General features: G+C 34.7%; 1 protein-coding gene across 7 annotated transcripts in view; it reads left to right on the top strand.

The window, feature by feature from the left end:
• Positions 1–23,178, top strand: part of pard3bb (par-3 family cell polarity regulator beta b) — a 296,499-nt gene that overhangs the window by 64,308 nt on the left and 209,013 nt on the right. For 6 of the 7 annotated variants that reach the window (XM_026272247.1, XM_026272250.1, XM_026272245.1 and 3 more), the window contains exon 5: positions 16,595–16,674. In XM_026272247.1, the coding sequence (XP_026128032.1) occupies positions 16,595–16,674 (80 nt within the window). The remainder of the gene's footprint in view (positions 1–16,594; positions 16,675–23,178) is intronic. The other variant, XM_026272248.1, reaches the window with a different exon arrangement.

Here is a 23,178-nt window from a genome sequence, read left to right as displayed (position 1 = left end):
TCTCAAGGGGTAGAATAAAGGACCTTGTTTCAAGCAAAATCCCATAAAAATTCATTGGTTTTGGGATGATGAGCTGGAAGTGCATTTCGGGGTTTTGGCCTACAGAAATATGTCATTCTTGCAGCAATCTATGATTGCCTTTATTAAAATGTGCAAATGCATCCTGAACACATGGTGATTGGGTCACTGAACAGGTGGTCAGGGACTGTTTCAGACCAAACTCGAAAAAAACTGCGCCTTTGTGATGTGGTTGCATGATTTTGTGTACACCTCAGTATTTTGTTGAAACTCATGATCCCTGCAAATATTTATCATTAAGAAATAACCTTCCAAATCAATGAGACACACAACCTGGTATTTCCCCAAATACCCAGCGTATGGTCCGACCCGCTTCTCTAAGTGGATTATTCTTCCTGTTCAAATGAATGCTCAGCCCTCAGCCATCCATGAAAACAGGAAGAGCACGCGTCGTCACAATCCAATCAGCCACCTTTCATTTAGTTATATGATGACCTGGGAAATCCCTGTTACCAGAGCAGCTCTCCAATACTATTTTATGCTCTATAGGTTTGTTTTATTAACCCAATTAATTCACAAAGCACAAACGGAAAAAAAATAAATCAATTTCATCATTTTGAATAGATTGTTAACCGGCTGGGCAGAGCAGAGGAGGAGGGCTGAATTTAATGTAGAGGTTCGCCCGGATCTATGAATGCAGTTGCTTTTAGCTACAAACACTTGATTTCATGTGTAGAACATTGCCACAAGGAGTGCTGAATTGGACATTTGTTTGAAGGTTTATGGCCAGTTGTATGGTCACTTTTATGTCACTTTGTATTTGCTATAAACAAACAAACAAACAAAAAAATAGATACTATATCGTTCAAATATTTGGGGTTGAAATTGTCTTGAATTTATATTTCTTTTTATTTTTATAATTTAAAGTACATTTAAAAATATTTTAATTTTAAAATAAATGCATTCCTATAAAGGCAAAACTAAATATTTAGAAGCTATTGTATTTAAGCTTCTTAATATTTTTGTGGAAACCTTGATACTTGGATGTTTTTTTCAGGATTCTTTGATCCCTAATAAGTTCAGAAGAACATCATTTATTTAAAATATCTTTTTTTAAAACATATTTTTTAAATTGCTTACTTATCTATTTAATGCATCCTTGCTTTTTTATTGCATCCTTGCTGTTTTACATATTTCACTAGTGGTTTCGGACTTTTGTACTTCACTACAGAGGGACTGTTTTCGAATCTGCATTTGCGTGTATGCAAGTATGTCTCTGTCTTTAGAGTAAAGGGAAATGAGTCATCGTTTTGCCAGCATTTGAAGCTGTTTTTTGGTTATTGGCATGCCAGAAGTGACTGTTTACATGTTCAGTCAGTGAGTATGTGAACTCATAGATCATTTTAATTTGATTTGAAAGGATGTTGTTTTGGCACTATGGGCTGTTTAGCACACATATGTTTGCACTACTGATGTCTGCTTTGATACGTATGCCCAGAGGTCTGTTGAGACCAGCAGTGTCATCTGGAGTCTGTCAGTAAATACACACACACGCACACACACACACACACACACACACACACGCTTGCTAGTAGAGAGATTCCCCACATACTCCCATTCTGCACACTTCATATATGTATTTTAGATGTTTTCATCATATGTAGTTTCGTGGAAGGTTCAATCGGCGGCTCTGTGCTGTGGTTTAGGATAATAAACATAAGCATTTATTATTTTTGTCTGTTAATTGTTGAAATGGAGGCTTTAATTTTTTTCATTTTTTATTACAGCAGACATGCATGTGGCTGTTCCACGTCTATTTCAGTGATATCTAATGAGACGTGAGCTGTTGGGAAGAAGAGGTTGTGGATTTGTTCTGACACATTTAAACATTCAGCACGCTAGATGTTTGGCATTAGAATGCTTGAGTTAAAACATGAGAACGACTTTAGTTGAAAGACTTTAATTAGTTTGTCACACTGGAGCAGCCGTTAGACAGTTCTCATCACTCATGGGGCTCACTTTAAATATTAAGTTGGAGAAACGCTAAAGTTGCTCTGCATTCTTCAGTTGGAAATAGTTGGCATGTGAAAATTGGAAATGCTCATTTTGAGATGAAGTGACATTGTTGGGCAGCTGAATAATTACTAGTGTAGCTCAGAGCTTATGGGCACTTTTAGAAAATAAACTCTATTTTTATTCTCTAAGCGCTTTTCAAACTCACATTAGTTTGTTTAATTAGTTTGTTAACAATGTCCAATAGTATTTTTAAAAATATATTTTTTTTTAAGTCTTGAACATTTCCACCAGTGTCATTTCTGTCACATCTCGAATCCTGTAATTTGATAGCATCCTGTGATGGAAACTGCATTTATATACAGTATATATATATTTCCCGGAAAAAGGCATTCATACTAAAGCCAATTTCCCAGCTAGTGTTTTATGTATGTTAAATCCACACAATTTTAACAATATTGTCACACTTAGGGTTAGGGTTAGGGTTACATATGCTACTTACCAAAACTTATTATTTTAAACGGTGTTACAAAAAATGTTGAGATAAGTAGCTCCGTCCTTTCAAGCTTCCCTTTTTTTTCCTATTGACGCTATCTCTAACCTTTGGGTCGCTTTGTTGGTCTTCTGGGTAATGTGTCCCTCAGGAGCCGCTGTTTTAAATTACCTCAGGCACTCTGAAGCTCTCCCCATTGACCGTGTGCACAGGTCTCTCTCTTCCATCCTGACCTTGCAGTCTGCTGAAGTACCGGCACTGATGGGCAGTGTAAACATCTCCGCCGCGATCTCCCGCCTAATCCCAAACAGGCCACATGGCAGCAGAGTGTCTAACGCAGCATTTGTCATGCTGTCAGCCGTGAGATGGGCCAGGGGGAGAGAACGAGACATGAAAAAGCAGGGAAGCGAAGGAAAGAAATAGGGCGGCATGAAAGACAGGCGGCAGGAGAGAGAAGGGAGACTGATTGTGATTTAGGGCGAGTCAGATGAAGGAGAGAGGAAGTACATGTTTTAGCTCCGAGGTCTCTTTCCACTGTAGCGCGTCTGGCAAGTGTCACCTGAGGCCTTGTGGTTAAGATCTGTGTCTGGTCTGCGTGTGGAAGTCTGGAAGGAGGGTTATCTTCTACACGGAGGAACCTGTACGCTTTTATCACCTCTGACATGTTTAGGAATTGTTCCATGACATCACTGTAAACTCCCATAGTTCATGGGGCTTTTTGATGATGTGCAGAATTCTTGTAAAATGTTAAACTAGACTAACAGTATGCACGCTCTTTATTGACAAGATTGGAGACAGGTTGTAAATGTAAAATAGGACATCTGTACATCATCCGAGCTCTGTTGGAAGTCAGGATGTCTCTTCCGTCTTTAATCACACAGAAAGCTGAGAGGTGCAGCAGAAGGTCTGTTCCATAAATAATAGCATACATTTTGTTTTTATGATTTTAGCAGATGCATTATCACTGTACTACCGTACTACTCAAAAGTTTTGAAGCATTACATTACAATATTCTGAAATATTACATTTTAAAATAACTGTTTTCTATTTGAATATATTAAAAAAATCAAATTTACTTCTGTGATGTAAAGCTGAATCATCACTCCAGTCTTCAGTGTCACATGATCCTTCAGAAATCATTTTGATATGATTTGGTGTTTAAGAAACATTTCTTCTTATCATCATCGCATTTTTAAATTACGGCTTTATTATTATTATTATTTTTATTTAATTTTTGTGGAAAACAGATATATATTTGTTGTCAGGAGTTTTTGATCAAAAGACAGTTCAAATGAATAGAACTTATTTGAAATAGAAATATTTTGTATTGTCATAAATCTCTGTAAATTGGTCACTTTCGATCAATTTAATGCATCCTTGCTTTCTTGCAAATAATTAAACAGATACATAGACTCTACACTTTCAAGATAATGCTTTAATTATTATCAGATTTCATACTACCATACTACTACTATTTCTGCTTTTTACAGCATGTACACTGTGCAGAGTATACAAGTTATTTTTGTACAGCATGTATGGAATATGATGAGTTAACCTTTCATTTCTAGTAGGACAAATCTCTTTATTGATTATAAATATACACTTTAAAAAATATAAATTACTAGACACTGCTGACACCATTAAATGTGATTTGGTGAGACAACAACATAAGTTAGACACCAATGGAATGTTTATTGTAGTGAAATGCGTTCTATTTCACATACTATTGTAAAATAATATCCTGTACATAATGCACATTGCTCAGTATTCAGTATGTTAGAATCCCATTCTAAACACGACCCTTGAGTGCCAGTAAGTGTGATAAACTGTGATTTCTTTTTTTTTTAAGTCTTGATAATTTTTTGGGGAAGTTTTGTTCATTTGCTATCACCAGAAAATGAATCATGAGACTTCAGCAAGTGAGTAGTCTAATGCAAAAACCATTGATTATTTATGTATTTAATTTTTATATTTTTATCAGCATGTTACAAGATTGTACTATTTAAAATTCCCTCCTGCCCCCAAACACATATCCATGAAACATTGTGAATGAAGATGAGAGATTGAAAACATTTTTTTTTTCTTTTGTTTTGTTTAATCAATAGCTCCAGATTTAAGTGCATCCAGGGTGTTCTTTCAATCAGGATCAATACTTGACCTTACAAATATTTTTGACATATGTCTTTACATTTTCTGTGGCTTGGTGAGACCCCAGGGGTTTGATATCCAAACGTTGAGTCTCTAGTATCTCTTTAGCATTTCATTATTTCCTTAAAGACCCGTCATATCCTTTCGTCCTGAGCTGGTGACTGTTCAAATGCACAAATATGCACGTCATTGACTTTTCTTCACTTCTTTTGTGTTTTTAGTAAAGTAACTAATTCAACCTTTAGGAGAGAGATAGATAAAGATGAAGAGAGACAGTGACGAGTGAAGACCCTCAGGTCTACAGTTTTAGACCATTGAGCAGAACGTCCTGCTCATCTCCATCTGCCTTGATCCCATGAGTCCAAATCTACACTCATCATGTTGCTGACACACCATCCATTACCCTCTGTCTTAATGGCCTTCAGCTCTCATCCAACCAGAAGGAACCGGAGCAGCGTGATCGGAGATTGAGGAAATCAGTCAAAGACAGAGTCTTACAAACATCCTCTGAAAGCGCATCATGCAAGGCTAATCGCTTATGACTGAGAGTGATGGATGCTGAAGAACTATGGGGAGAAGGCCAGTCTTTCTAATTGTGCTTAAGGTGTTCACTCTTGTTCCTTGTCATTGCAGGACATAGCTGCTTAACTCTGTTGCTAAATGGACAGTGGTGTCAAAAGTACTGGCATTCATTACTCAAGTAGAAGTGTAGATACTAGGTTTTAAAAAGACTTTTGTAGAAGTTGAAGTATCAACTCAAGCTTTTTACTCAAGTAAAAGTGTAAAAGTACTGGTTTAAAAAACTAATTAAAGTATAAAAGTAAAAGTAATGTAAGGAAAAAAATGCCATTAAGAACAAAAGCTTGGGCCATGCCACAGGAGCCTATTGTGCACTACCCCACCTCCTAAAAAAACACTTTTCTAAAGGCCATAATGACTATAATGTTATATTAAAGTGTTCATGTTGAAAAGTTTGGGATGCACTAGGCTACCTGTTTCAGCCACATATATGCCCATTGAAAATTAACTCATTTTAGTACAATGCAAATACATTAAAGAGCTAGAGATATGATGACTAGTTGCCAGTAAGTATTGTTATGGTGCAAAAAGTCAAACTTCAGAGGCATGTCATCAATAACCTTGAATGGAATGTAAATGTACATCCAAGCTTAGCTGCAGGAATCTGTGAGGGCAATGGACAAGAACATTGGTGCAGGCTAAGAAACAATTACTCTTGTGTGGTTGACTATTTACAATAAACATTATAGTGCTGTCAAAATGAATGATTAATCTAAGTGATTAAATCAAAAACTAAAAATGAAAAATAACTCATGATCCTGATACCTTCTTGACTGATAGCTCCTTGTATTCGGTACATCTGCTATGTCCATTGTTCGTGGGGGTAACGAGTTACAAAGTTGATATAGAGCTTCACAGTCCCACCCACAGCCCGAGAGAGCTCTGGTGCCGGAAGTAATTTTCCCATTCATTTCTCCCATTCACTTTCGGAAAAATCCGTATCTAAAGAGTTTTAGAGCATGTGTGAGGATAACCAGCTACGGCTGAACTCATAAGCATATAACATATCATTTCAAGTGAAAAAATTAAGACAAAATCCAAAATTCAAAAGGTACAAGACTGTGTACATATTTTCATTTCGAGCGCAGGAACTACTCATCCCATAAACCACCGCGCCCCATTGAATTAGACTGAAGCCACAACTGAGAACGAGGCAACGAGCCTTTTGAGCGACATCCAAATCTGATGACGGCCGCTCGCGCGAACTTTTTCCTCCAGTTAATTTTATTTTATATAGTGAATGTGCAGTAATTATATATTGTGTGCGTGTGTGAAAGTGGTTAACGATAAAGTCAGCAATGGTGCAGTGCTTTGTATCTGACTGCAATCACCGCTCAGTTGTCAACAGACAAATGCCATTACACAAATGTTCAGTAAATGCACAAAAAGGTATGTCTAGGCTAAATATTGTTTTGACAGTGGCATTATAAAATGCTTGATATGACTCATTTCATATGGAGGCTACAGTAGCCTAGCTAAAGTGGACGATAATGCTAACTAAAGTTACCAACCTCCCTGCCAAACTCTCAATGGCAGCCAAGGAGATCATGATTGCACTGATAAGTCTACCGTGCAAAAACGCAACACAGGTTTTTATTTTATTTTATTTTTTTATTAATGATCTTCAGTCTTCACGGACCTTCGAGGGGTTTAACCAGACGGTTATACGAGCTCCACCAATCAGATGCATCACTGTGGGATTGTTCAGGATTGTGGGTAATGAAGTACTTAGCCAAGACATCGCGAATAAAAGGCATTTAGATCAAAACAAGGTTAGTGCCCCATGATCTTTTTACGTTTATATGAGCATATACTGTCGCTTAGTACAGCCGTAGCTGGTTTTAAGTCTACCATGTATGGTTACATTTTAACGGCTTATACCCCAAATGTCAATGCAGAAATTGCATTGAATTTTTAGTTCCGGCACCAGCTGTGGGTGGGACTGTGATGCTCTATAGCCTAGATATCACAACATTGTCATTTGTGTCATCAATCGCAAACGATAATTTATTAAAACGTCTCACTACCCAACTACCTACAGTAGCTTAATTTGTGGAGGACGAAGAGAAAGCACCCATTTGGCAAATGAGCCAGTAGTGAGAAATAAATAATAACTTTTAAGTAGGGTCCAGTGCCTTTTCGATACTTTTAAAATGGTACTGGCGCCTCAACGTGCCTGAACCGATACTTAAAAAAAAAAAAAGAACTACAAAAAAACTATGGATAACATTAAAGAACATTACAAATATTTAAAATAAATCCATAACTTTCACCTTGGATGCTCTCATTTCCCAAGTTGTGCTTCCCTTAATCTAAGGCTAATAAATGTATTTCACAATCTGGGTCATTATTTAATACAAAACCACACATAATGTTTCTGCTGTATCTCTGTCACTCACTCTGATATTTAGTTAAGATGAGTGCTGTCTGTCACTGTCTTAAATCAGTTCTGTGAATGACTGTATGCTCATTCTTTATAAAGTAGCAACAATCTCGTTTTTAAAATACAGTACTGTGCAAAAGTCTTATGGAAAAGAAAGAATAGTGTTTTCACCCCAAAAAAAGGGTTTTAAGCCAGTTATTTATATCTTTTGCTGCAATGTGTCAGTAGGACAGTAGTTTGCCATTAATTTTAATAATAATCTAGTGCAGTAATCAAGCAGTTTGACAATGGCAAAATTAATGTTTGGAAATGTAAACTGATATTTTATACTGACACTCTACAGCAAAATATATAAATAACTGGCCGAACACCATTCTTTTAAGTGAAAATACTGCCTAAGACTTTTGCACAGCAGTGTATGTATAAAGTACGTATGATTAAATTAAGTATATTTAAATAAGTGTAAGGAAACTTTACAGTAGATGAGAAACCGACTGATCGTGACCTTTTGTAAACTGTATTTATGACAAAGAACTTCACAGATACAGATATTCTAACAATCTATCGGTAAACACACACCTTGTGTCCTCTGTCTCTGTCTGAGCTCGCGCTGCTCCACCGCGGTCCGCGGATTGAAGAGCGCGCTGAAAGACGGGAGGAGACCGGACTGACGCCGGTTTCATTAGAAATTTAAGCGGACTGACTCTGAGGCGATCGGATACTACTGGTTCCAACCTACTTTTAAGAAATATATTTTTTGATAAACGAACCCAAAACTGTCTATGCAGTGTGATGTGATTTGTGTCATGTGCAGATGTGATGGATCGCGTATGGACCAATAGGGTGTCGGAATGGTATATGTGTATCTCATCCAACCACAATCAAATTCACTCCATCCTGATGGCGCGATTTATCTGGATAGGTTTTTTTTTTCTTTCTCTCTCTCTGAACGATAACAATCCGGAATGAAATAGCAGTAACGAAGCTATTTTTTAAAATGTAAGGAGTAGAAAGTACAGATACTTGCGTGAAAATGTAAGGAGTAGAAGTAAAAAGTCGGCTGAAAAATAATTACTCAAGTAAAGTATAGATACCCCAAATTTCTACTTAAGTACAGTAACGAAGTATTTGTACTTCGTTACTTGACACCTCTGTAAATGGAGGGCTGCTGAATTTAGACCCCACTGTTCGAATATGAAAAAAAAGGTGCTCAGCTTGAATGTCTTTTAGATGTAGAACACTGAGAAACACTGAGGGGCTGAAGTAGACTAGATAAAGACTGCAAAAATTAAATGGAGAATAGAAAAATTATATATATATAAGGGGTGTGCAGCAAAGCCAATCTAATTAAAACAGTAAGGTTCCTATTCAGTTTAGAAATAATAATTTCTATTTATTAGTTGCCTTTTTTATTTTAATAATAAAAAAGTAATTTCCAGGAAATGCATGGAAAAAGGCAAGTGCAACACTGCTATTTTATTTGCACTTATTTTCTTTATAATATTTACACTCACTTACTTTTCACACTTGCTACTGCATTGTAATATCAGAGGTTTCTGTAAATCAACGTGATTTCCTTTGGCTCACCGGTTCCTGCGCAGTTGAAAAATGTAGGCTAGCTCTTTCCCTTAAGTAATTTTCAGGTCTAGAAAAGTATGGAAAAATTATTTGTGCTTCAACTGTTTGTCCTATTCAGTGTTCTAAAAGTATAAAATTAATTTCTAAAAATAAATTGATCATACAAATAGAGAGCTTTCATGACAAACGTTTAATAATCGTCTGAACACTGACTGAATTGATTTTCATTACGCATCAATCTTTAAGTCTTTTTTGAACTTCACTAAACAAATGTGCGTGTGCCACGCAAACCAGCAAAAGATAAAGAAGCAAACATGTATGCCTAGTAGATATATCTGTATCTTAGCTGATTATTAGCTTACTCTTGACAGAGAGCTGGTCTGGTTTTTGAGAGACTCGCAGAGACGATTGATGATCGCTCAGTGCTTATTCCATTCATTCATGTATCATATCATAGCCTATAAGGTTTAAATCATTGCCTTTTTAATATACACAAATAGTAGAACATGTATGATGTATTATTTTAGTTGATATTACTCTTGCCAAGCTCAAATATATATATATATATATATATATATATATATATATATATATATATATATATATATATATATATATATATATATATATATATATATATATATATATATATATAAATACAATTATTATTTATATATATATATATATATATAAATAAAATTATTATTTTTTCTTCTTTTTGCAGTAATTTTAAAAGTAGACATGCTTAAATTAATAACCACCTGTGTTTGCACATGCACACCAATTATTTACAATTTGTTTTCTTTAAGAAAAACAGTGTGAATGTTACCCAATGCAAAAAAGTCTAGCCAATCAAAACAGAGGCTATCTACATGTAGACATCTTATAGGTACAGTATTAGTCTGTTAAATTCTAAGGTTAAATAAAGGGAGGGAAATAATGTGAAAGTAAATTAAAATACACATGACCACAACTGCACCTGGTGTTTATAAGACAAAATAGTGTTGGAAATCTAGTGTATAGTGTTGACTTCTTTTAAGTGTTAGTAAGGACAAACAAACAAACCATAGAGCTACAATATTTAATAATTTTCCCCAGAATGAGTTCAGTTTCTTATAGTTGTATCTGCATACTGAGTTGGGATAGGCATTTTAAAATAATGAAATGCCCACCTCACCTTTAATGTTGACTTAAGCTTCTTAATAAAGGTGTTTTATAGGTGATAGTCAGGCTTTGAATGTGATTTTATTTATAGTGGTTACTGTAAATAGTTGTTCTCATTCTGTTTTATTGTCAGTCTTCTTGTGACTCATTTGTTCAGGGTGTCAGTGCTCTGTATTGAAGAGCTTTGATTAGACTGGGCTTACAGCAGAGATCCACACACACACTGTCTGACAGAGACGAGCCCCGCAGGAAGGCCCTTTCGACCGCCAGTGGAGATCCTTACAGTTCTGTCTCTGTCTGTAGCTTTTTTTCCCCTCCTCTCTTACTCTCGCTGTCTGCTTTTTTCTGTGTGATGAGGAGAAAAACTCAGGATGACGGTTTCATAAATCCATAGCCACAGTTCAGTTCCTTTTCCCTGTCTTTTTGGGTGATTGCCATCTGAATTTAATTCCTGCTTGAGGAGGAACTTTATTCTTATTACAGGAGAATGAAAAGAAAGGAGATCATCTTATAATACAGGAAGTCATATAGGAACAAAAGAGTATAGAGCAGGGGTTCATACCAGGAGTCTGCTGGTGGATGTTGTAATTACACCATCCAGTTCTTCAAACAATAGATTTCAGCTTTGACAGTCCTTCTGAAATATTGTGCAGTCTGATGAAATGTGTATTTTAAAATGTGTATTACGCTATATGACATTACTGTCAATGACTACATCTAGAGCATAGTTATGATATTTGAAAGGAATATTATATTATATTATATTATATTATATTATAGTATATTATATTATATTATATTATATTATATTATATTATATTATATTATATTATTACTGACCAATTTGAGGTCAGTAAGGTTTTGTTTTGAATAAAAAAGTATCTTATGCTCTCCAAGGCTGCATTTATTTGTTAAAAAATACAGCAAAAACAGTAATTTTGAGAAACATTATTACAATTGAAAATAATTGTTTTCTATTGTTATTATTTTTAAAATGTATTTTATTCATTTGAGTGCCAAGCTGAATCTTTTGGCATCATTGCTCCAGTCTTCAGTGTAACATGATCCATCAGAAATCATATGCTATTTTAATGCTCAAGAAAAAAGTACTATTATTTTCATTGTTAAAACTGTTTTTCTGAGTAATATTTTTGTTAAAGCAGAAGATTCTTTGATGAACAGAAAATGCAGCATTTATTTGAAATCTAATTTGTATGTAAGCTACCACTTTTGATTAGCTTAATGCATCCTTGCTGACAAAAAAAGTAATTTTATTAAGAAAAGAATGATAAATAAACTTACTGACAATAGACTGCAGTATTGTATTGTACTCTGTTGTCGTTGAAGTATAATTTTTTTTATTTTTTTAGAGAGGCAGAAGAATATATAATTATTGGCTGTTGTATCAGTCAGTGTTTCTATATCGGTTCGTCATGTATCAGAGCACAGTCCAGCAGTTAACACCGTGTCCTCTCTTAGTTTACACGGCTCTTTATTAAACCTGTTTATCTGTATTCATGCACATGAGCTGTTATATTAGTCTCCTTCTACTGGATTATGAAGTCATGCTCCTCTGTTGGACTGGTTGTTAGATGTAATTGACTGAATGGAGAGGAGCAGCGCACAGACTGTCTTTCTGAACAGCTGGAGGTCTTCAAGAAAACGTGTTCTTATAGTCGCATTGAAAGCAAGGCTGAGGGGTAGCCTTGGGGGCTTTCCTCCCGCTAGATCCTGTGCTTTAGTAGACAGTTAGAGAGTGATTGTGAGCTTGTGTAAATGTTCAGGTTTGCATGAAGACCCAGAGATGAGTTATTCTGGATACACTGCTGATCACCTGCTATACTAAGCAGAGTGTGTGCTTAGCCATGTGAAACCATTATGATACATCAGAGATAGGCAACTCCGGTCCTGGAGGGCCACTATCCTGCAGAGTTTAGCTTCAGCCCTCATAAAAACTCACCTGCCTGTATCTATCTAGTAATCCTGAAAACACTGACTGCCTTGTTCAGGTGTGTTTAATTAGGGTTGGAGCTAAACTCTGCAGGACAGTGGCCCTCCGGGACCGGAGTTGCCTATCCCTGTAAAACACAATTAAACTTTGCACCATTTGTGCTACAGCAAAAAGTAATTCAAAACAGATGTAATTTATATGTAGATGTCTTAAATGTAGCTTTAGTTTAACTGGTCATGAATACTGTATATTGCTCATATGGTCATCTTTTATTTTTTTTGTTTAAGATCTCTTTACTAACACGAAATGCACTGCATCTGACATCCTTTGTTTTTGTATTCTATTTAATAGTGTCAAATTAAAAAGATTTAATACAAATTATTTTAAACAATATTCAATACAAATTCAATAGTATTTCAGACAAAATTATATATATATTTTTTTTTTACAATATAAAAGGATACTATACTGTATTTACTATATAATGAATTTGACAAATTTGGGTTAAAAAAAAAAAGTTACTTAAAATGTAACAATTTGGGATAAAAATGTTGCATTTTTTCAAAACTGAATAAAACAGAAAAAAACAATATTGCCAATTATATTTATTATCAGTTATAACATATACTGTAAATACTTGGTGTATTAGCCATTAATAGATGCTTATAGATATATATATATATATATATATATATATATATATATATATATATATATATATATATATATAAAGAATAAGATTGTGTAATTATAAGATTATTTATTAAAATTGTAATATATTAAAGAGTTCACAGTGTAAGTGTGTGTGTGTGTGTGTGTGTGTGTGTGTGTGTGTGTGTGTGTGTGTGTGTGTGTGTGTGTGTATGCTTTATATTTTATTTTTAAAAGTTTTTTAGATTTTTTTGGGGAAAAAATTATATATTTAAGAATGCATGTCATCCAGAACATTTGAAAAATTTCTACCTGGCAACCACACAGAACACCTAAGCAACCACACAGCAACACAAACGGAATATATAATGGAAATGTTGATATTTTTTTATCTCAAATATGCAGTTGCAATATCACCGGAGAGTCATCTGGGGTCTTGTGTGCTGAGAGCTGTTGCCCACATGCACGGTTAAAGGCATTTTAAACTGTTGATGGGAGGCAACAGGTCTGAAAATGTATGCGGTGCGCTTGAGGGAGGCAGCAGACTGGAATTTACAAAGTGTCATGTCAGAGCCTCTGACATCCAGACAGCTGCTGTTTGCTGTGCCAAAAAAGAACAAAATATTCCCTTAAACCTTCTTGAAATGCTGTCAGCTTTTTTCCCTCCCTCACTCTCGCAGGGTGCTTGACGTGCCCCTACTCCACTGAAGTGTGAATAAGTGAGATGTAAACTGTGTTTAACTCCGGGTTCAGAGTCAGCTTCTGCTTCTGAGCCGGAGGAATGTAACTGATAAGACAACAAACACTCACGTCCGTCCAGTCATGAAGCGCAGAACACTGGGCTTAAGAGAAGACAATTATGAACAACGTCACAACACATTCGACGTCCATAATGTGATGTATTGCTGGGAGACAGAATATATTAAGTGAGGAATATTTCATTTCAACTAAACAGCCATTGCAGCCAATTAGACGATTATTTCTCCAGATGTACAAGAACTAATTGATTAATCTAAATAAGCATGTCCTCCACACTGTTTCCTCTTTCAGGAAGAATATTTCACCAATTTTATTTTTATACATTACAGTACAAAACTATGGAGTGGGTAGGATTTTTTTTTTTCCAATGTTTTTTAAAGGCTACATTTATTTAATCAATAATGTAGTAGAAAAAAAAACATTAATATTGTGACAAGTTTTTAAAATTTAAAATAAACTAATTTGTCTGTGTATATATATATATATATATAATGTATGTATGTATGTGAAGAGAGAGAGAGAGAGAGAGAAAATGTTTTAAAATATACTTTGTTCCTGTGTGCCATTACTGCTTTCAGAAATCACTCAAAATATTATCAATATTTTTTTGTGGAAACTTTTTTTCTTCTTCTTTTCCAGGGTTCTTGGATTAATAGAAACAGTATTTGTTTGAAACTGATTTCTGTAACATAATATATGTCCTTGCACTCTGTTGAGATCCAAACATTTGAATGGTTGTCTATACCTGTATCACAATACATAATTACAAACAAAAAGATTGTAGTAGTAAAAAAAAAATAAAAAAAAAATTCACAAGTGTATATATATATATATATATATATATATATATATATATATATATATATATATAAATATACTATGATCCACCTTTATTTTTAGGTCCAATTCTTGCTATGTATAAGGCAGCATTAATGATGTAGAATACGGTCATGCAGGTCATGTGATTTATAAGTACTAATGAACAGCCGATATGCTAGTAATATGCATGCTAGTAAGCAACTAGTTAATAGTGAGAATTGGTCCCTCTGTTAAAGTGCTACATAGGGATGTCAACGATTAATCGATGATCGATTAATTGTCGATAAGAGATGCAATCGATTAAGGCTATGGATGGTCGGTTAACCGATTCAATGTTGGGCTGCGTGCGGCTCATGTGAACTCAACACGTGCGAGTGGCTGTGAGTGACGGTGACGATACATAAAAGCATCATCATTCATTCACAATGTACAAATTAAGCTTTTAATGTGATTTAAACTTTAAAGTACATTAATATAGAAACAACATAAAAGTTCTTCAACATTAAATGCAATAGAAATGTAGTTACTAATCATTTCATCAGATAACTGTTTTATATCGTGCGCTTTGCAGGGCTGCGGGACACAGTGACAGGACAGGTAGTCTATTCATTCCTACAACTTGTTAATTCATTCCTACGAATTATTAATGTGGCAATTGTCCATGTTTCATTAATTTTGTTCCCTAAATAACCCATGATTTAAGTGAAATAAGGGAACAAATTAATAAATCGAACGAATTCTTAATTCATGAAATCTTTAATTTCCCTTCCCATGTTTACCACAGTAAGAGATGCGAAAACAGTTATTAAAAGCGAAAGATAATAAAATAAACCTGGGAAATTAGAGGGTTAGACTATGAAGATTTAGGAAAAGAAACAATGCCTAAATATACTGAATTTGTGGAAATTCGTGACCAACCGGCAAACCAGAACAAAGCCGCGTAAATGAAGACTATGGGGTCCAAAAGCATGGTCGCGATCTAACATTTTCCAGTTAACCTATTATTCCTCTAATAAACAAAGCTTTTATACCACACTTGTCATAATCAGATCTTATCATTTCTAAATAAATAATTGCTGGATTCAAAACAGCGATTAATAGGCGCTGTGACCGACACATTCCTGGAGCATTCAGTTTAAATAGACCGTAGTATACCGGTCCACTCTGCTGTTATGCCAAGGACGTTTTTGCTCATATGAAGAGGATCATCTTTTCCGTCTATATGCGAATGCGTGTTAAGTACAAGCCTAGTTTACATTATAAATAATAGTTTAACATTCAAATACATTGCGAATATGGAAACATTTCGATTTGTGCCGAATGAGACATGAGCAATAACCTCCAAATAAATCTAGCCAAAGCCGCGCTCGCTCATCCTCGTCTGCACGCATGCACTGTCACGATCTAATGCGCTGTATGCCGGATTTTAAAAAATCTGACATTTTCTAGGACAGAATCCAGCAGGATCAAATTAATGTGAGCAACTGTGTTTTGGTGCAGCAGCGCCGATGTAGTTCACTTAATGTGCAGCGCAGTCACACGCGCTCCACATTTCGGATAATTTTATACAATAATGTCAGTTGAAAACATTGCAATTGTGCTTTAAAATACAACAACGAGCACCACAAAACCATTTAAAGATGCGCGTTCAGCGTTCTCCGTGCGGGATTGGAAACTGTCAACAAAGTAAAATGACCTCAAAAGTATGGCGCGCTCTCTTCATTTTATCAAATGATCATAATCGCATCTATTCATTTTATAATCCTGCTACTAGCATTTTATTCAGACTAAAACCTCTTTAATTCAAGTGAGAAAGCGTTTTGTGTGTGTGTGTGGCTTTTGCACATCCTGTCATACCGCTGACTGCGTGCCTGCAATAGACGCATTTTGCAGTATTATGGTTAACGATTAATTGATCGTTAATTTAAACGACGATCGATCATGGAAATAATCGAAATTTGACATCCCTAGTGCTACATAAACTCTATATTGTAATAGTATTTGATGTTTTATTTTATTTTTTGTTCTTGTGTTTCAGGTACCCCTCTGCTGGTTCGAAGCAGTAGTGATTCTGCTCTTGGTCCTCCTCAGATGGAAGATGTGAGTTACAGAGCCATGGTAAAACTGCACTGACATACTCATGCTCTTACTGTATATCTCAAAGCTCTTTGAGAGTGCTGACCTCATGTCATCATATAACAATATACCAGCCAAAAAATCCTATGTTTAATGTTCAATCAATGTACAGTATGCTGCTATAAATACCACAACTGTCCAGACTCTGCTGGAAACGTCAAGCACCCCTAAAAATGATGTTCAGGTGGTGTCTTGCTCATATAGCAGTTAAAAGCACTGCATTGCATCCTATTGATCTGATAAAATGTCTTTATCTGTGAGATTTTGTTAAACATGGTTGCACATTAAACCTGGATAATGCTGAGTTACAATGTCATTTGTACATAAGTGTTTATGTACATGTTTTCCAAGCCACAACTGCTGTTTGGTGCTGTTTTCAAACACTTTTCCAGACACGCATCCCCTTTAAAATGATATTCAGTTGAAAACATGCTTAAACCAAAGGGTTCTCAGTGCATTGTAGCTTATTCTTAATGAGAGGCTTTTCTGTGGTTGTTTTGCAGAAGATCTTTGTCTCAAGGTTTCCATTAAGGCTTCCAGACTGAAACCAGCAGCGAGACATTGATTCAGTTTTTTTTTGTGTTCTTTCATATGCGTCCCTTCTCTTTTGTTGCATTTTCATTCATTTGCTCATTCCCCCTCCCCTTCTCCTTTAATAAAATGCTCATCTAGAATAGCCCCAATGTTCTGATGAAATGGCATATGAGCAGAGCTGTACGGCTACAGTGTGTTGAATGCATTTATGGAGCTTTGTGGAGTTAGTGAAGTATAGCCATTTGTTTCTCTCTTACGTGCTCTCTCTCCCCCCTGGTCTGCTTAATGGACTGTCTCGCTCTCCCCCCGCCTGCTTAATGGACTGGCTCAGAATAGATGGAGTTTTTTATGATTACCACTCTGCTCATTCAGAGCCTTTTATTGGAGCATTGTGGATGGCTTTAATGCACTTCACCTCTCTTTCTTTCGCTCTTCTCTGTCTGTCCTCATTCTTGCTCTGAATTTCATTTTTTGTGGCTTTTTATTTTGTTTCTTTGTTGCTTGCCTCTGTTCCCTCTTCTCTTGCAATGTACCTCACCACAGGCTTACAACCAGTCGTATGTGGCTTTTGTGTGTGTTTTTGAAAAGAAAGTCCTGCTGTTTGGCTTTGCTTTATTTCTGCTTTGTCTTCTAGTGCACTTTTGTCAGATTTAAGGCCTGCTCCCACCAAGTAATGGAACAAATTGACACAACAGACAATTTTTTGGAAAATGCATTTTTACACTGAGGCTATGAGTGTGATAAAATCCTGGGCAGTATTATTTATGCACAATTATAGTTTGTACTGTTTCTTTTATTTACAGTAACTTTTTTGTCATTTGATCGACAAGCTGTTGAGCAAAATAGATTCTGGATAGTTTTTTTTTCTCTCACTAGAAAACTAAACATAATAACATGCAATTTATAAAGGAATGATTCAATGACTGACTCAAGATTTACTTGCTTTCGAATGAATCTCTTTGATGAATTATTTAAAGATATATACATTTTTAAAAGTCCCTTTTCGCCAACTAAATCTAATGTTTGTTTGTTTATTATTTATTTATTTATTAAATACTGTTTTGTCATTAATTTTATTCATAATCTTAATTATAATTGTTTATTTTTTTGTATATATTTTTATATGTTTTTTTTTATTAGAACTTTTATGCCATCTTATTTCTAAGATGGTATAAATGGTTTTTCTCCACTCTAAAAATGATTTGATCTAAAACAATTTAAAGTATTTGATCTGACTTACATTGTTTTCTAAAGCCAACGTGGTAGTGTTCTGTTCTTTGAGGGTTATACTAGAGGCATTTCTACACTAAAGAGTGGTTTACATTTTTTTGTTTTAAATAGTTTTTCTTTTTTCACTGAGTGAAGGAAGACACAAATCAGTCCGCAGAAAACTTCATGATCAAAAAAAAAAAAAAGAGCAGTCTGTCTGAGGGAGCATAACATATTCAATATCTTGCCATACTGAACCTTCATACTGCAAATAGGCCTTTAGTGTCTGAGTGACTGATACAAGTGGTCGACAGCATGCTGGAAATTAATTAGCATTTTCTCTTGTTACTCTGAGTGAGTTTAGGTCCTGTGTGTGATTTATTGAGGGTTTGTGTGTTCTCCATGCCTGTTATAAACTGAGATCAGAGCAGAGGCATTGCTTCAGTATCAGGTGGCATGAAGGGGCTTTTGGGTAATTTATTCTTCTGATGAGAAATGTCTCTTTTGTCAGTACACCCCCAGACAGACAGGAAACTTGCGGCACAACACCAAACATCAACACAAGCTGACAGATAAAGCCTCGGTACCAAGATGGATGAGTTTATCCCTTTCCTCTGGGGTCGGAAGACCCCAAGCGTCTTACACCCCCAGCTGTCCCTGAAGGGTTAAGGGAACTTCCTCTCTTTCCGGGTGACAGGAATGTGAAGCGGACAGCGGAACCTCGAGTATAATGTGCTCATGCTCACACACCTTTATCAGTGTTCCGGAACGCTCCACAAACATTCCAAAACAGAGACTCTTCCTTCTTCTGCAACCCGATTCCTGCGCTTCGGCCTCGGTCTCTGTCCACAAGACCTTTGCCATCTTCCCTTTGTTGGTTTGGCCTCCTTCCTTAGATATTCATTACACTTTAAAGCATTTTTCTTGGATGCCCTTACACCTGCGGTCATCCCCGTTTCCTCTTCTCTTATGCTGCTCCAGGCTTCCTTCATCTCTTCCTTCATCGTCTGTATATCATTTAGCAGCCGACTGGCTGACTTCTGTATTTTTATTGTATTTATGACGCCTTATTTCCACAGGGCTTACTGCACCTGTGGCACGTCAGAGATGGAGGTTCTCTGCTCTCTTTCTGTCAAACAAACACACAAACTCGCAGACGTATGTCTTTCTCAGATACACACACATAGATAATAGGTTGTGCAGTGGAATATGGAAAAAGTTTTTGGACCAGATGGTGGGTTGCTGTCTTTACAGTTTTGCCTTGTTTGCGCTTGTTCTGATGTGGGTAGAGGGGGGTTTTGCATTGCTAGACTTTTGACTAATAAAATAAAGGTCCACATTGCATCCAAAATCATCCAGGCATAATCTGCCCACTCAGACAGGAAGAGATCTTCTGACATGACAAGATTTTTAGACTTTTTTGGGATTGTACCAGCCTGGATGTGGGAAAGAATAGAATAGAATAGAATAGAATAGAATAGAATAGAATAGAATGAGAAAAACTGGAGTAAGGCTACTAAAAATTTGGCTTTGCCATGACAGAAATACATAGACTTTAAAAAATATTCAAGTATATATATATATAATATATATTTGAATATTTTTTTAAGTCAATGTATTCCTGTCATGGCAAATCCAAATTTTTAGTAGTGTATATATATATATATATATATATATATATATATATATATATATATATATATATATATATATATATATGTATATATATATATATATATGTATATATATATATATATGTATATATATATATATATATGTATATATATATATATATATATATATGTATATGTATATATATATGTATATGTATATACATATATATATATATGTATATATATATGTATATATATATATGTATATATATATATGTATATGTATATATATATATATATGTATATGTATATATATATATATATATATATGTATGTATATATATATATATATATGTATGTATGTATATATATATGTATGTATATATGTATATATATATATATATGTATGTATGTATATATGTATATATATATATATATATATATATATATATATATATATATATATATATATATATATATATATATATACATACATATATATATACATATATACATACATACATATATATATACATATATATATATATATATACATATATACATACATACATATATATATATATATATATATATATATACATATATATATATATATATATATATATATATATATATATATATGTGTATGTATTTTTTTATTGTAGGGATATTAAACAGTATTACTGTATTTTTATCAAATAAACGCTACCTTGGTGGGCATAAGAGTGAAAAAAAGAAGATTTTTTTTTAAATCGTACCAACCCCAAACCTTTTGAATAGTAGTGTGCCGTATACATATTGAAGTTGAATGGAAACAAAAAAGAAAATAACTGTATAGGCTTTGTAAACTTAGTTTTTTTTTTTTGTCCATGCAAAAGTAATAAGTTCTGTTTACTTCACAGATGCCAATAACCTACCAAACTACAGGTGACTAGCTGATTCTCAGTGCTGTGTATAGGGTCTTATTCATTAAACATTTTTTAGTTGATTGTTCATAAATGCATTTGTATGTAAATTGTTTCTGAGAGCTCATTATTCATGTTGTTCCAAATTGTGGTTTAGTCCCTGTGGTTCAGACAGAGCACTTTTCAACCAGTTTAATAACTTAAAAGTATAATCTTGTAAGAAAAAGCCACTTTAATCCAATATAGAGGAAAAAGTATTGCCTTGTTTGCTTGCTTTTAAGTGACTCACACAAAACATTTGAATATCTCTCAAATATTTGAAACTTTTGCAAATAATAAGTAAAAAATCAGTCACTTTGGAGTGGGCGGTTTCATTCTGCTCTTAGGGTTTTTGTGTGCAGCATGATCGTGTCATCTGAGGCTATATTAAAGAGTATTCATTCCAGAATAGTGCTGTGCACCTTCCTGTACTCTCTCTATGTACATAGCATGTGGAACACAAACCATCTGGATTCATTTCGCACATTATTATCTAAATCCACTTTAAAAATGATTCTTTTCAATTTGAAATCAGAACTCTAGAGGATGGAGGCAGCAGATAATATTTGTAACCTTGGAAACTGTCACTTGTGGATACATTTCTGCAGGTATTAGTCATGAGAGATAGAGATTCCTCAGGGATGTATTTATCCTGTGTGTCCTAGACTATTTTTATGCCCTCAGAACGTCCCATAAGAGCCAATTACTTATGTGGATTTGTTTTTTCTTTGCTGGTTGTTATGTTGGTGGTCCGAGTGTGAACCCAGGGACCTCACCCTGCAGTCCCACTGGCCAGCACAGTGTTTCCAAGAGGGTCATGGTAGCACACCCCTCTCATCTGGGATCAGTGTGTTCACTTGTTGGTGTTCACACAGAAGCCCTGTGTCCAGTGGCAAGACCACACTTTAAGTAAAAAAAAAAAACTAAAAAAAAAAAAAGCAACAACAAAAAACATTTATAACATTACAAACCTTAAAAAAAAAAAAAAAAAAAAGATTTTTCTTTTGGTTTGGTTTGGTGGTTTCGTTTTGTTTTGTTCAGTTTTGTTTTGTTTTTGTGGGAGATGTACCCAACTCATATATATATATATATATATATATATATATATATATATATATATATATATATATATATTTTTTTTTTTTGTCTTGTTTTATATTTACATGAAAGGGGAAGAAACTAAAGCTTAGAGAACTGCTTGGAACAAATGTAAGTACGTTTTGATTTGGTGTTTGGTAAAAACATTCTTATTGGCCCAAACCCTTAGTTTAGTAGTGTGCTATATACGTATGGCAGTTGACCATGCAAAATTAATATGTGATTAATTCACAGTGACAGTGACATGCAAAACTACTAGTTATTCATTTTGTTTTGTGTTTTGTGGCAGGGGAAGAAGTAAAGCTCAGAGGTCTTCTCTAGAAAAAATAGCCACTAGTTCAAAATTCAAAAAAATTTTAAATGCAAAACATCAAGCAATCTCACTTTACCAGATAAAACTTTACCAGATTGTTTTTCACACCTGTATCCAGCAGGATTTGGCAAACAGGTTCAACCCGGGCATAATGCTGAGTGACCGGCATAGTCGAACTCCTCACATCTCGGCTCTGTTTTCACTGTGTTAAATTTGCATGAAGAAATATGGCAGTATTGGTTTCACTTTACTCTCATCCATGAAATTTAATGTGTGATGTCACTGCAATGGTGGTTAAGGGCCACAGGTGGCATTCTGACCTCAGCTTACACAGAAAGCCAGATTGTATAGTGCTTTAGACATAAATGTGGATAAAATACACATAAATCAGTTTAGAGGTAAAATATATGACATTATTACGTTATGAATAATTTAAAATTGCAGTGACATATGTGACCCTGGACCACAAAACCAGTCTTAAGTCGCTGGGGTATATTTGTAGAAATAGACCAAAATACATTGCATGGCTCAAAATTATTGATTTTTCTTTTGTGTAAAAATCATTAGGATATTAAGTAAAGATCATGTTCCATTAAGATATTTTGTACATTTCCTACAGTAAATATGTAAAAACATATTTTTTGATTAGTAATATGCATTGCTAAGAACTTCATTAAGACAACTTTAACCCTCTGGAGTCGATTAATGCGTATACATGTTATGAGTCATTTTCTCCTGATTACCCCGAAAAGAACTTAAATTACACTTTCAGTTT

Source organism: Carassius auratus, chromosome 9 (assembly GCF_003368295.1).
Source record: "Carassius auratus strain Wakin chromosome 9, ASM336829v1, whole genome shotgun sequence".
Lineage (NCBI taxonomy): Eukaryota > Metazoa > Chordata > Actinopteri > Cypriniformes > Cyprinidae > Carassius > Carassius auratus.
The sequence above is the reverse complement of the archived record's forward strand: the minus strand, read 5'-3'. Positions and strand labels throughout refer to the sequence as shown.